The sequence below is a fragment of the Pyrgilauda ruficollis genome, unplaced genomic scaffold (genome assembly GCF_017590135.1).
Source record: "Pyrgilauda ruficollis isolate IOZ18807 unplaced genomic scaffold, ASM1759013v1 scaffold143, whole genome shotgun sequence".
In the NCBI taxonomy this organism is placed as follows: domain Eukaryota; kingdom Metazoa; phylum Chordata; class Aves; order Passeriformes; family Passeridae; genus Pyrgilauda; species Pyrgilauda ruficollis.
The window spans coordinates 1,421,213-1,433,410 of NW_024512877.1; the positions used below are offsets into that span (position 1 = coordinate 1,421,213).

Below are 12,198 nucleotides of genomic sequence, written 5' to 3' on the forward strand. Positions count from 1 at the left end.
AAGGTATTACTGATTTTTCCTACATACAAGTAGGACAAGATTTAGGTCCTACCTTATGAAACTTTATATAAAGATTTCCACCTTTTATTGCCAGCTAATCATTTATACCAAGAATTTGCATCTATTCCTTCCTGTGCTCTCCTTTACAGGCCTGTGGAGGTTTTGCCTGTTGCTGCTCATTCGTTCTCTCCCCCTCAAAAACCACTGGCCAAAATCCACCTATTTTATCTGGAAGAAATAAAGCAAACATCTCCCACGTGATGTGGCAGAAACCCTGGCAAGAGAAGCAGCAGGTTTGCTCTGCAGCAAACTTTTTGGCTTCCAACCTGAGCCAATCCAACCTGAGCCCCCGGGCTGTGCATCCTCCTGTCGGGTTGAGCTGCAGTTCAATTTACTTTGGTTGCCTTCCAGAGAAAGAATCTGAGTCTGGAAAATGCTCTTGGATCCTTCGGGGGGGCAAGAAAGAGCATTCAGAGCCCCTGGAAGTCACAGTGAGGACACTCTGAGGATCAAGTCCTTGCAAAGATGCTGCATCTGCTCCCCGTGCACAAAAACCACTGAGAGTGACTCTGCTTCAGCCAGTGGCTCACCTTGACCTTCCAAGTGAAAGAAAATAACATTTCAGGCTCACAGCATCCCCTCTGACTGAGGAACTGAGCCACTGTAAAATTAAAGCTACACCCTGCCCACAGGACAGGGGGAACTTGGAGATTTCTGCATTGCAGGAAGAAATCTGGTCTCCAAATAAAATACAGCAAGGTTTTCCCCAAAGTGCTTAACTAAAGGGTATCCATGCCACACTTTTATTTTTCATCCTTTTTTGACCTTTGATTTAAGTACTCAAGCAATTTTAGCTGTGTTTTCTTCTCAGCTTCTCCCACTTCAGGCCACACACACAAAGATCATTCTGTGACTTGACACCCCTCCTTTCTTAAAAACTTCTGGTGAAGAGGAAAAAAAAAGAGGATGTTATTTTAAACAGCCTCAAACTAGAGGTTTTATGTCCATTAGGGTTCTTATTTATTCATTTCAATTCATGCCTTTTTTACATTGAAAATTATAGTTTTTAGAGATTCCTGTAAATGCTTAGGTATGTAAATGGCCTTTCTCCAAAATGTGCTTCTAGATCACTAAAAATAATTCACTTTTGCTTATATTTTCTCTGTATGGAACTCAAGGTAACAATGTGAACGTTTGCTGCTCATCCCTATCCTTACTGATCTGTGTTCTTTCATTTTTAATCTACCTAAAAATCTATTTATTGCTGATAAAATGGCAGGAAAGGCAACGCTCTCCTCTTCACACACCAGAACCACCAGCAAGAGGGCTCCTCACCCAACCCTATCCATGACCCTCACTAGAGACACCACTTCTGGGTGCAAGGGACACGAGCAGTGTCCCCAGCACTGGGGCTGTGAATGACAGGCCAAGTTTGCCATTTAACCCATCCCAGATTTGTGATGGCTCACTCACAACATCCACATCCCACGTGAATTTGTCTTTCTACACTGCTGTAGCTCTCTCTAAATGCACTGAATAAGTGAAGCCAGAGGACTTTTTCTTTTGTTGTGATATTATCGCTTACTAAAATAAAATTTCTGCTTTGGGGACTCATCCTGCCACAGTATTTCGTGTTTCATGCAACGCCTGATGCCTCCTCCAGCCACCACTGATGCAATTCCTTTGCAGAGCTATAAGAGGAGCAAGGTTAGGATCACTTGTCACTGAAGAGCCAGGTCATTTTCCATCCTTGGTGACCTCTGTTTCCTCAGCCATATGTACAAGGCACTCAGATCTCAGGCTCTACCTGCAAGCTCCTTGAAAATGGAACCACTGCAATGATACTCCCAAAGCAAACTTTACTTTGGTTTGGCACAAGGTGCAAGGCAATTCAGCAGCTGGCTCTCTGTGAAAGCTCTCCTTTCCTTGTTATTTCCTTCCAAAACTATTTTTTTTTTTAAGAAAAAAAAAAAATAACATTCTTCACTTTCAAACTGCTGTTCACTCCCCAAGGTGAACAGCCCTTATAGCAAACGTATTTCCAGTGAACACAGTTCACAAAACATCAGTAAATTAAACATTGTCAAGATGGCAGCATCTCTCTTGAAGGGTTATATCATGACAGAAGTAATATCCCAGAAGACAAACCTTCTTCTGTCATTAATTCTATCTTAAACCTTTCTGAAAGGTACATGCAAAGCTCCTTACTTAACTGCTGTCCACTGAGGTGGAAACTGAAACAAAGCTAAACAGGTTTTGTGACCAAACCTTTATCACCTAAATAATAACATTTCACTTATTACAGGATTTAAAATGAATTTCTGTACGCTTACAAAGACACTGGAATTATGTTGGGTTTTTGCCACAAAAGCTTTCCTCTGCAGGGAACAGAAGGAAAAAAGCTTCCTAACAACAGCGCATGCAACAAGTTGAAAAACGCGACTTATTTTCCGACAGATAAGTGCATGAAAATGACAACAGATGGGCCAAAAGCTTCCTCAGGAGGGCCATGCATTGACATCTCTGGGCAGTAGCAGCAGCTTTTGAATTTTCACTTCAACTGCTGCTCAGAAAGGCCACTGTCAGGGAGGAAACACCTACTGTGCGCCTTCCCCTGCCTTCTGATCCCTTATTAGTTAACCCTGAAGTGCATATGTACACAGCCCTAATCCCCAGGCGGGGCTCCGGGCCGGGGGAAATCTGGAATTAATTGCGGGGTATTTTGGTTCCTAATGCAGCTGTTGGGAGTGTTTGGCTTGGCAGGGGAACAGAAAAGGCACTGCATACCAATTTCGTGAGCCACCGTAAAGGCTGCGTGGAGGCCGTCGTCTTCAATCACCGCGCAGCTGCGCTCGGGGGAGCAGATGGTCCCAACGTCTGCCATTCCCAGGGTATCACAGGAATGATGCCCACATAAATCCTGCCCAGGAAAAGGAAAAGAAAAGAAAAAAGAAATGGTTACAATGAGTTTTTACACCCAGCGGTAACGACCGGTTAAAGGCGCCTTTGCCAACGGCAGGTCCCGGATGAAAATATCAGTGCGAAGTTCCAGGTAAAAAAGTTAAAAGCACAGGAAGGCAATCCCTGGTAAGGTCAGTGGGAGTATTTCCATGGACTTTAATGGGTTTTGGATACGTTCTGCAGCTAATTGTTGTTAGTTGTTGCAGCTAATTGTTGTTAGTTAAATTTGTATTTCTGCTATGCTCACACTTGCATTGAGGTAGGCACTGAAAATATGCTGTGGAAGCATTTCCTCATTGACAATAAAACCAGAAAATTCTCCTTATTTACAGAAGGTAACCAAGGCCCAGAGAAAGCTTCAGCTTCCTGATCACTACTCAAACCAGAGATCACCTTTCTTTTCTGAAACCAATCCTATACTCCCACTTAACTGAAATGAGATTGCTACACGTGAAACCTCATTCCACATCTGCCAAGCAGTACAATTACTAGTGTCTTACCCAATAATATACCACGTATTTAGCAATTCTCAGAGATTGCTGGGAGTCAGTGATATGAGAGAGTGCAAAATCCCAACAACTTAACCACTTCTCCCACATGTAGATATGGGGTGTGTCCGAAAACCATGCAGGTAGCATCAAGTTTTATCTTTCAGCTTTGGTCAGGCATTGTGGTTTTATCACCAGCAGCAATTTCTCCATGCTGCTGTTGAAGCAGAGGGAAGAATAACAGTGTGCATGTGCATATATACACATTTTTTGGAAGAGGAGAAGTAGGGGCCATGCTATTTGGAACACTTCAACATTTCGCTGTGGTTGAATGAAATTGTCACTTTCAAGGCATGACAAATGTTATTATCAAAATGATCAAAGAGCACTTTTTCCCCTTCGTTTTCAAGATTCTCTTCTTCCCTTCAGATCTGTTTCTACAAGGACTTCCTTTCATGAAGCCTTTCATAATTAATCCACCTGAATAACAGACACCTTCTAGGAGGCTTCAGAGCAGCAGTGTTCACTGATTATGACAGGTTAGGCAAACCTGGAAAAGCACAGGATTCAAAACCTACTGAAGTCAAAGAAAACCACACCTAGTGCCCAGATACTGTGACAGACCATCTCTTTACAAACACACAAACAAACAAACAAACAAACAAAAAAAAAAAAAAAAAAAAAAACTGCCTCCCCCCACATGGACACAGGCAGGCACTGTGAGCACTGGGATGATTCACCTCAACCGCGGCTCCTGGGGAAATAGCAGGGAATGAGGGAACTGGAGGAGTTGGAGCACAAATCCTGTGAGGAGCAGCTGAGAGAGATGGGAAAGGGGCTCAGCCTGGAGAAAAGGAGGCTCGAGGGGCCCTTCTAGCTCTGCACAACTCCTGATGCAGGAGGGGACAGCTGGGGGGATCTGGCTGTTCTCCCAGGGAACAGGGACAGGAGGAGAGGGCACAGCCTTAATCTGCACCAGGGGAGATTTCGGATGGACATTAGGAAAAAAAATCTTCCCAGAAAGGGTGACTGGGCATTGGAAAGAGCTGCCCAGGGAGGTGTTGGAGTCCCCATCCCTGGAGGTGTCTAAGGAAAGACTGGATGTGGCACTCAGTGCCATGGTCTAGCACAAGGGGGTTGGACTCAGTGATCTCAGAGGTCATTTCCAACACGATTGACCCTGTCATTCTGTGATGGAGCAATATGACCTGAACCCACACAAGCAGCTGAACTGAAATTCTTACACAAGTACCAAAAAGCACATAAATCAGACAGAAAGCAGCTTACTGGAGGAGGGCTAGACAGGTTGAGAGTGCCAAAATAGTATAAACTGCATTAATTCAGGCTTTGTCTCTGCATGCAGATTCTATGTCACTCAGTCTTTTCTGGTGTTTGGGTGGCATCATTACACAGGTACTGACATCAGTGCTGCTCCCAGCGTGGCACAATGGTTCAGCACCCAGATGCCTCATGCCACTCAGGATTTACTCCCATTTGCACACAAGAAGCAGCTACACTGGGAATCTACACCAGCAGCCAAAGCCAGACTTCACAATGATTCACCACGTTTGATGACATAAATGTAACTAAAAAAAAAAATATAATTTTTCCAAGCAGGCAATCTTGTTAACTTCCACAGAGCTAATTCTGACGGGATGTGTGGAGCATGGAATATTAGGGCAGAGATGTCAGCATAATCTCACCTCAGCATTTCAAAATCTGCGCTCAGGATTGCGTTACCATGTCCTCGCAGGGCTGGTCCTAGAAAATCCCACAGCAGGAGGGATTTGCAATCTGCTGCTGTGCCAGGTCACCTAGCCCCTCCAACTCCCCACGGACAGCTGGCAAACAGGTGTCCTCAGGTGACGTGGGACCAGCCATCCCCAGAAAGCAGAAGAGAGCCCACCCTGGGGTCAGAAAGTGTTGGGCAGTGCTCCAGCAAAGCCCTGGGCACTCAGCAGCCCCGTGGCCACCTCCCTGTGGCCCCCAGCAGCCGGTGTGGGGGTCCTGCAGCCGCCGCCAAATCCCAGCTGGGAAGCAGCAGAGGGGCTTGTAAAGGATTCTGGAAACAAGGACAAGAAATATTTTCTGGCACCAGCTTCTCTGTCAGAAGCTGTTATGGGGATGTCTGTGCGTTGCCCATCTGCTGCTAGAGCAGGGCATGCCATGGCTGTGCTTTGGGCAGAGCATGGATTGAGCATCCTGGTTTTCCCTGCCAATTCCAGCCCTCAGTGGCTGCCTGAGGATGTTCATATGCAGCTAAGGCTGGCATTATCAATAATCATTTAGGTAAATTACTGAGGCCTCCTCTATGTTGTCATTGTCTCATTCACTTCTTTACTTCTCCTGCCTCTGCATGATTTGAACTGGAATGTATTTCTGTTCCTATATATTCCTATTTTATATACTAAAAACAGAACTGCAGCTTATCAAGTGGCATCTCTGAGACAAATATTCTGAAAAGTTTGCTTTTGGGTCAGTTCACCAATACCAGCTTCCAAACAGTTTGACTTGCAAGTGATGTTACTGAAAACCATGCCTGCTTAGCCATCAAACACTGGCTATGGATTATTCATTACCAGAATCAATAGCTACATTTGTTTTTTGCTTTCCTGGGCAGTCCTGGAAAGCAGTCTACTACTTTCATGAAGTAAACTTTCTGGGAGTACAGTAGGAGGTTTTATTTCCCTGGAAAATATTTTAACTTTTTGTTAAAAACAGGCTTCTCAATGTAATGATGCAATCTTAAAAAATCTGTGTGGGTAGCCTCAACTTTTCATACTCCAGCTAAAGCACGAGGAAGGAGGGGACTCGTGATGCATAAAATCAGTTTCCAATGATTATTTCACTCTGGGTTTTTTTGCCTCTACTAGAAAGTTAATCAGCTACTCAGATCTGGATGCTCATCTGCCTTGAAACAGTGGCAGAAGAGTTAAAGAATGTTTTTTTATATTTCTAAAGAAGGAAAGCAGCCTGGCCCTTGATCTGCTTTACAGTAGTTTCAAAACAGAAGAATGACATGGAAATGCATTTGCTATGCAGGAGGCAAGAGATGTTAAGACTTAAGCTTTGGCAAAGGAATGGCTTGGTAAAACTAAGCTGTACATCACAAGTCTAGTAGTTAATTAGACAGCTCATTAGAGGCCAAGTTTTCTTGGCATCCTAAATCCATCAGGAGCAGCTGGCTGGCTGCCAGGTATACATGGCCTTGTTGTGAAGGGAGGGAACTGTCACCGTGTCCTGCCTGCAGCAGGGAGCTCATTTCACCTGAAATGTGTTCCATAGTAGGTTTCGAACCAATAAACTGTTTAGTGAAAGCTGGTATTAGCTCAGAGGCCACTGACCAGATCCAAAACACAATGTGAGCGCCAACATGGACGCTTTGGTGGGATTTAATGGCAAAAGAACATGTCCTCAGGTCTTCTGAGTTATCTACCCCTCACAGGGCTGGCAGTTTGGGATCCTGCGGGCCCCGAGGCGCCACAGTTCCAGAGTCTGGAACAGCAGGGCACTTTGCTTACTGGGGTTCAGATGTTTCATTCAGATGTTTCAGGTGTTTCTCCACCTTTGGCCCTGAGCGAAGCTGAGCCTACAGAGCTTCTCGGATCGGAATGAGAGGAACGCACAGGATGAGGCTTTGTAGCAGGTCAAGCTGCACACATCACCTTCTTGCAAAGCACAGCTAAAACCTTTACAGCTCTGCTCACTTGTTCTTCTGGTCCTTTTGCAGCAGCTCCTGAGTTCAAGCCTTTTCCCAGTGAGAACATGATCCAGCTACAAATTCCTTCCAGGGACGAGGCCAGCTAGAAGCATCTTTTTTAGGAGAGCACCTTATGGTCTATACCAGGCTCCTTCCAAGCACACAGGGAGCTGTGGCTCCTCCTGGAGCAGCCCCTGAGCCCAAGGTTTCCCTAGCCCAGGCTGCAGCTGAAGTACAGTGAGTGAAGGGACCCAATTTTTGGTCCCAGTTGCTCATCCTCCTTCTTTCCCACTGAACAGCCTGTGGTAAATCACAGGAACAGCTCCTCTCCGTGCTTGAGGAACCCAGACCACCTTGCTCCAGGCTTCAGGTCACGACTGCCCTCGTTCTCACCATATGAATTACTCACTAAGCAGTGACAGACCTTTGGTCAGAGGGGTGGAAAATTTCCTTAACACCTGGAACAGCTTACGACCTCCTGGTTAAGCAGCTCTCCTGGGAGGTGGGCGATGCAGACCTAAAATCCCTGCAGCAGAGGAAGGAATTAAGCACGGCTTTCCGACTTCCTGCAGCAGCGTTCCCACCGCAGGCCGGGCAGCAGGGTGGGGTCAGGTGGTGCCAGGAACACACACATCCACCCTCCCATCAGCTCCTCTGCAAAGTGGGTGCACTTCCACTGATGTCACAGCAGCCTGGAATGGCACACGTGGTTTCAAATGTCATCATCACACGGGCAGAAAGGATGCGGGGCGAGGAAAGGCTCGCTGGGTTACTGCTCTGACCTCCCCAGCCCACGTTCTGAGAGGGTGGCCAGAGCCTGGTTACCTTCTGAAAAAAACCACAACGGTGATACCTGCCAAAACAAAACCCAAATGCATTTCCCCAGCAGTTTAGCTTAAAAATTGAGGTGATTTGCTTTTGGGGTTCATATAATAAATATGAGCCTGGGGCTTGAGCATTAAAAAAAAAAAACAACAAAAACCCACAGCAGAGTTATGCAAACCACAGGTTATTTTAAATTACTGACAAAATGCACATAAAGCATTTGGAACCTGCATGGGGAGGAGAAGTTTCAGTTATGAAACTGGTGACTGATGACCGAGTAAAAATGTGTGATTTAACCTGCTTAAGCCACAGTTCCTTTGTGGGGAAACTCCACACCATCTCTCCAGACCAGGGTGAATCAAACTTCTCATCTGTCAGTTATGTCCCACTTTGTTTTCCCTAGGGACATTATTTAAATGTATCTGATGGGCAACAAAGTTGGTGAAAACACTATGAAACTGGTATACACATCACACACCAATTTCTTCAGAGTAATAGTAATTAACAGGGAAATCTATTCTATTGACCATTGGTACAGTGACTTGTTTTACTTCTGGGGGATAATTGTTGGAAGATGATAACAGAGAAAAGAAGAAGAAAAAAAAAAAAAAAAGGCAAAGGACAGAAGAAAGAAGTAGAGCCAAAGAAAGCATGTGCTCCATGCAGTGAAATTATCATCTACAGAGCTGAGATAATACAAAGCTTGCTGTTAAATTTCAACAGCACTGCCAGATGGACAGTTAAACTAAATCAAACACACCAGCCCCATATAATTACCGTGTAGAAAAAGGCAGGACAGTGGCCTTTGGCTCTGGCATGAACCCTCTGCTCGAGCCAGGCATGATGGTACTATCACAGATGATGCTAACAAGCACTTAGGAAAGGATTTTTTTCTTGCTCTTAATGTCTGTATCTACTGTGAGAAACATCTATTTTAATCTTCAGATGATTCAGAACGGGGGGAGGAAAAGAAGAGAGCTGGATTTTGTCCAAATGCATTCAATAGTTCACTTGAAATTTAACTAAGGGCCACTAATGAAATAGACTGGACGGATTCTAGAGGATAATTGCAGAGTAGGCTGGACCTCAGAAAAGGAACAGTGTGAGTTCAACTGCAGTTTGCAAGTCCCATCTAATCTGTTTTGCTATGGTGACAAATAATCTGGCAAGTGTTTTGCTGCACCCATAAAAATCTGAAGATAATCTGCTTCCAGCTCCTGCAAACTGCTCGCTATAAAAAAGGCTGAAGTTAAAAAACTCTAAATTTGCTGTTGACTTCACTGCCACTGAGAACAAGTGATGAAACACCAGATTCTAAATTTGCTGTTGACTGCACTGCCATGGACAACAAGTGATCTAATCTCCAGGGAAAGAGGGCTTTGCAAGCTCTTCCTCCTCCCCACCACACAGCCACTTCTCTGCTTGGGGGAGGAGACTCACCTGGCCACCAGAACTGCATCCTTGCACCACCACATTCCATGGAGGATGCTCCAGGATTCACGTGGCCCAAAGATTTACAGCTGCTGCCAAGGACTCGACCACAAAGCAGTCCAACAGCAGGGGACCCATGTACTCTCTAAGGCTGTTATGGTCAAGCTGCCTTGAGGAAATTTAAGAAATATCAGAAAATTATCATGTTTGCTTGCTGTCAAGTCAGACCTCTGTCATGCTTCATCCTGCTCCTCAAGGGTCAAAGCGACAGATGGCAACCACTGGGAAAATACACTTCTCATTATCAGATTTAAAAAATCACTGTGGAACCCAACTAAATTTATGTAATATTTAGTGACAGATGATTTCTGTGTCCACTTAAGGTTTCTACAATGGCCAGACATGTAACTCTAGTGATCCCTGCATTTACAGAGTAAACAGAGGACCCACTGCAGCAAATGGACCCTTGCCATCACTGATAAGCAACACAAAACCCAAAACCAGCTTTAGGACGTTGCCTGTATCACCCCAAACTGAATTCATGTTCATATTGACTTACTGTGATCTGCAGGATAATTGCTTTAAAGCCCTTAGCCAATTAAATACAGATTATGACCAGAAGTAAGTGGCTGTTTTAACTCAGAATCAGTGAATTTCCTTCTGAATTTTTTTACATAGGAAGTACTTCCTAGTATGAATGATGATGATGATGACAACCATAATTTGAACTTATGTAATATAATGTGAACCACTACTAATTTTAAAAAAAATGAGAGCTGCCAATGCACTCTCAGGCTATCAATGGTTACTAATTTATTTTTAAAGAAGACAACCAAAGAGGATGAAGCAAAACTGCTGAATTCTGTCGGGATTCTTCCTCCATATAGGAACTCAAAGCCCTCTTTTAAGTGTAAAAAAATACCATCCAATCAAATGTCACTCCGAAACAAAGATAATTATTATATTAGGGATTTGTATGGCACCAGCCACGCACAATGCAGATTCTATCTACACAAAGCCAATTCCATACAGCTGACAAACGATCTGCAAATATTATTCTGTTGACAACACGAAGCTCAAGGTGGCCTCAGTTAGTAAACAACGATGGAAAATGTACCTCACACGTTTGCCCAACGCCTGAAACCCAAGGCACTTAGAAAGAGACATCTGGATGTTCAAAAATCAGCATGAGGATATTCAGAGCCCATCAAAACACGCAGCCACGGCTCGGCGTCTTGTAGCTTAGCAACCAACTTCATCCATCCAAAACAGAGTTGTAAAAGTGGTGCTCTCCTGCCAACTGCTGCCACTCTCATTGAAAAGCTAAACTGGAAAAAATCTCTCCTTTAGTTCAAAGCGGGGCTGTTTTCCCCAGGAAACATCTCCACTGCTTTTTCATCCTTTAACCCTTTTCGTGTTTACATTCCACAGGGAGCAAACAGATTCATGTTGACATTTCAAGGGTAAGCATATAAAAATCGTGTGGGCTCACACACACTCTCCCTGCAAAGAACATCATGAACACATGTAGCAAGAAACTCCAGTCTGGTTCTTAATTCAGTCAAACGCTGCCAAACAATGTCCGTGCGCACACAGCAAAGCATTAAAGCAGATTAAGTTGTCCTGAACTGCATCGAGCAGCTAATCCCAGAGTTAAAGCTGTTAAAATGTAAACCAAGGAAACACAAGCCTGCGCTTTTTTTCTCATGAAGCAGCCCTGAGCAGCAGTGCAAGCAACATTTGCATCTTAAGAGTGCAAGGAGACCACAGGAACCGTGGTGATTTATTTATTCTGTGCACTATTATAGCCCAGAGAGGCAATTCTGTGCATTGCTCTTGAGCCTTTGAAAGTGGATTACTGATTAGCAGCACCTTCTTATTCTGGCAGGAGGGTGTCCATGCAAAGAATTACAGCTAAGCATGTGCAAAGCAACTGCACTTTACAGTCACATCCTATCTCAGTCCAAATTAATTTAATAATTGACGTTAATGTTCACTGTCACCATCCTAAGCGTTTCAGAATTGTCATATAGCCCAGGGAAATAAGTGGGAATAGTGGCAGAAAGAAACTCTCTTCAGAGAGAAGGGATGGATTCTGGCCCAGGCTTAATAAGCCACTGGAAAAGATGTTTACAGCAAACCCAAAGACGCTCTGACCCAGTCTAGGTAGCCTGCTTTCATCCAGGTTATAGCGATAAAACAATGAAAGCTTGCAAATTGCACTGATGGGCTTTAAACTGCTAAAAAGGGCTCCTGTTGTACAAGTGATGCCTGACACAGAACCTAATGTTTCAACTATTTACAGCTATAAAAGCAAGCCAGGCGCTTTTTTTCCCCCCTTCTGGAGCAACTCCTTCCACAAACCATCCAAAGCATCCTTTTTGGCAGGCTCCTACGATGTAGCAAAGCCGGAGAACTCAAACGAACGGAAAGTCATGCAGTTATTTTTTTCGTACTTGGGGAAAGGGAAAAAAAAAAAGAAAACACCAAACCCAAACCGCTGAAGGGATATTCTTACAGAACTTCATTGCATAAACTCGGGCCACATGTCTACCAGAGCAATGTCCCTTAACGACCTCTGGCAATGTAATTAATCAACAACCCAGCGTGGAGCAAGCTGGCACGGCTCAGCACGGGCAGATCCAACCCACAGCTGATGGGGGCACCCACTGGGGACAGGACAGGGACTGCAGCCCCTTGCCAGCACCGGGGCCAGCTCACTCAGCTTGGGCAGCCCTGTTTACCTGCGACACCTGAACCACAAGCGCTGCTGGCTCCCAGCGCGGTGCAGCT

The 12,198-nt window shown here is 44.7% G+C and overlaps 1 protein-coding gene across 1 annotated transcript in view; it reads right to left on the reverse strand.

Moving 5' to 3' along the window:
- ADAMTS5 (ADAM metallopeptidase with thrombospondin type 1 motif 5) overlaps positions 1-12,198 on the reverse strand; it is a 39,966-nt gene that overhangs the window by 25,408 nt on the left and 2,360 nt on the right. Inside the window, exon 2 of the mRNA XM_041460443.1 lies at positions 2,788-2,920. Within this exon, the coding sequence (XP_041316377.1) occupies positions 2,788-2,920 (133 nt within the window). The remainder of the gene's footprint in view (positions 1-2,787; positions 2,921-12,198) is intronic.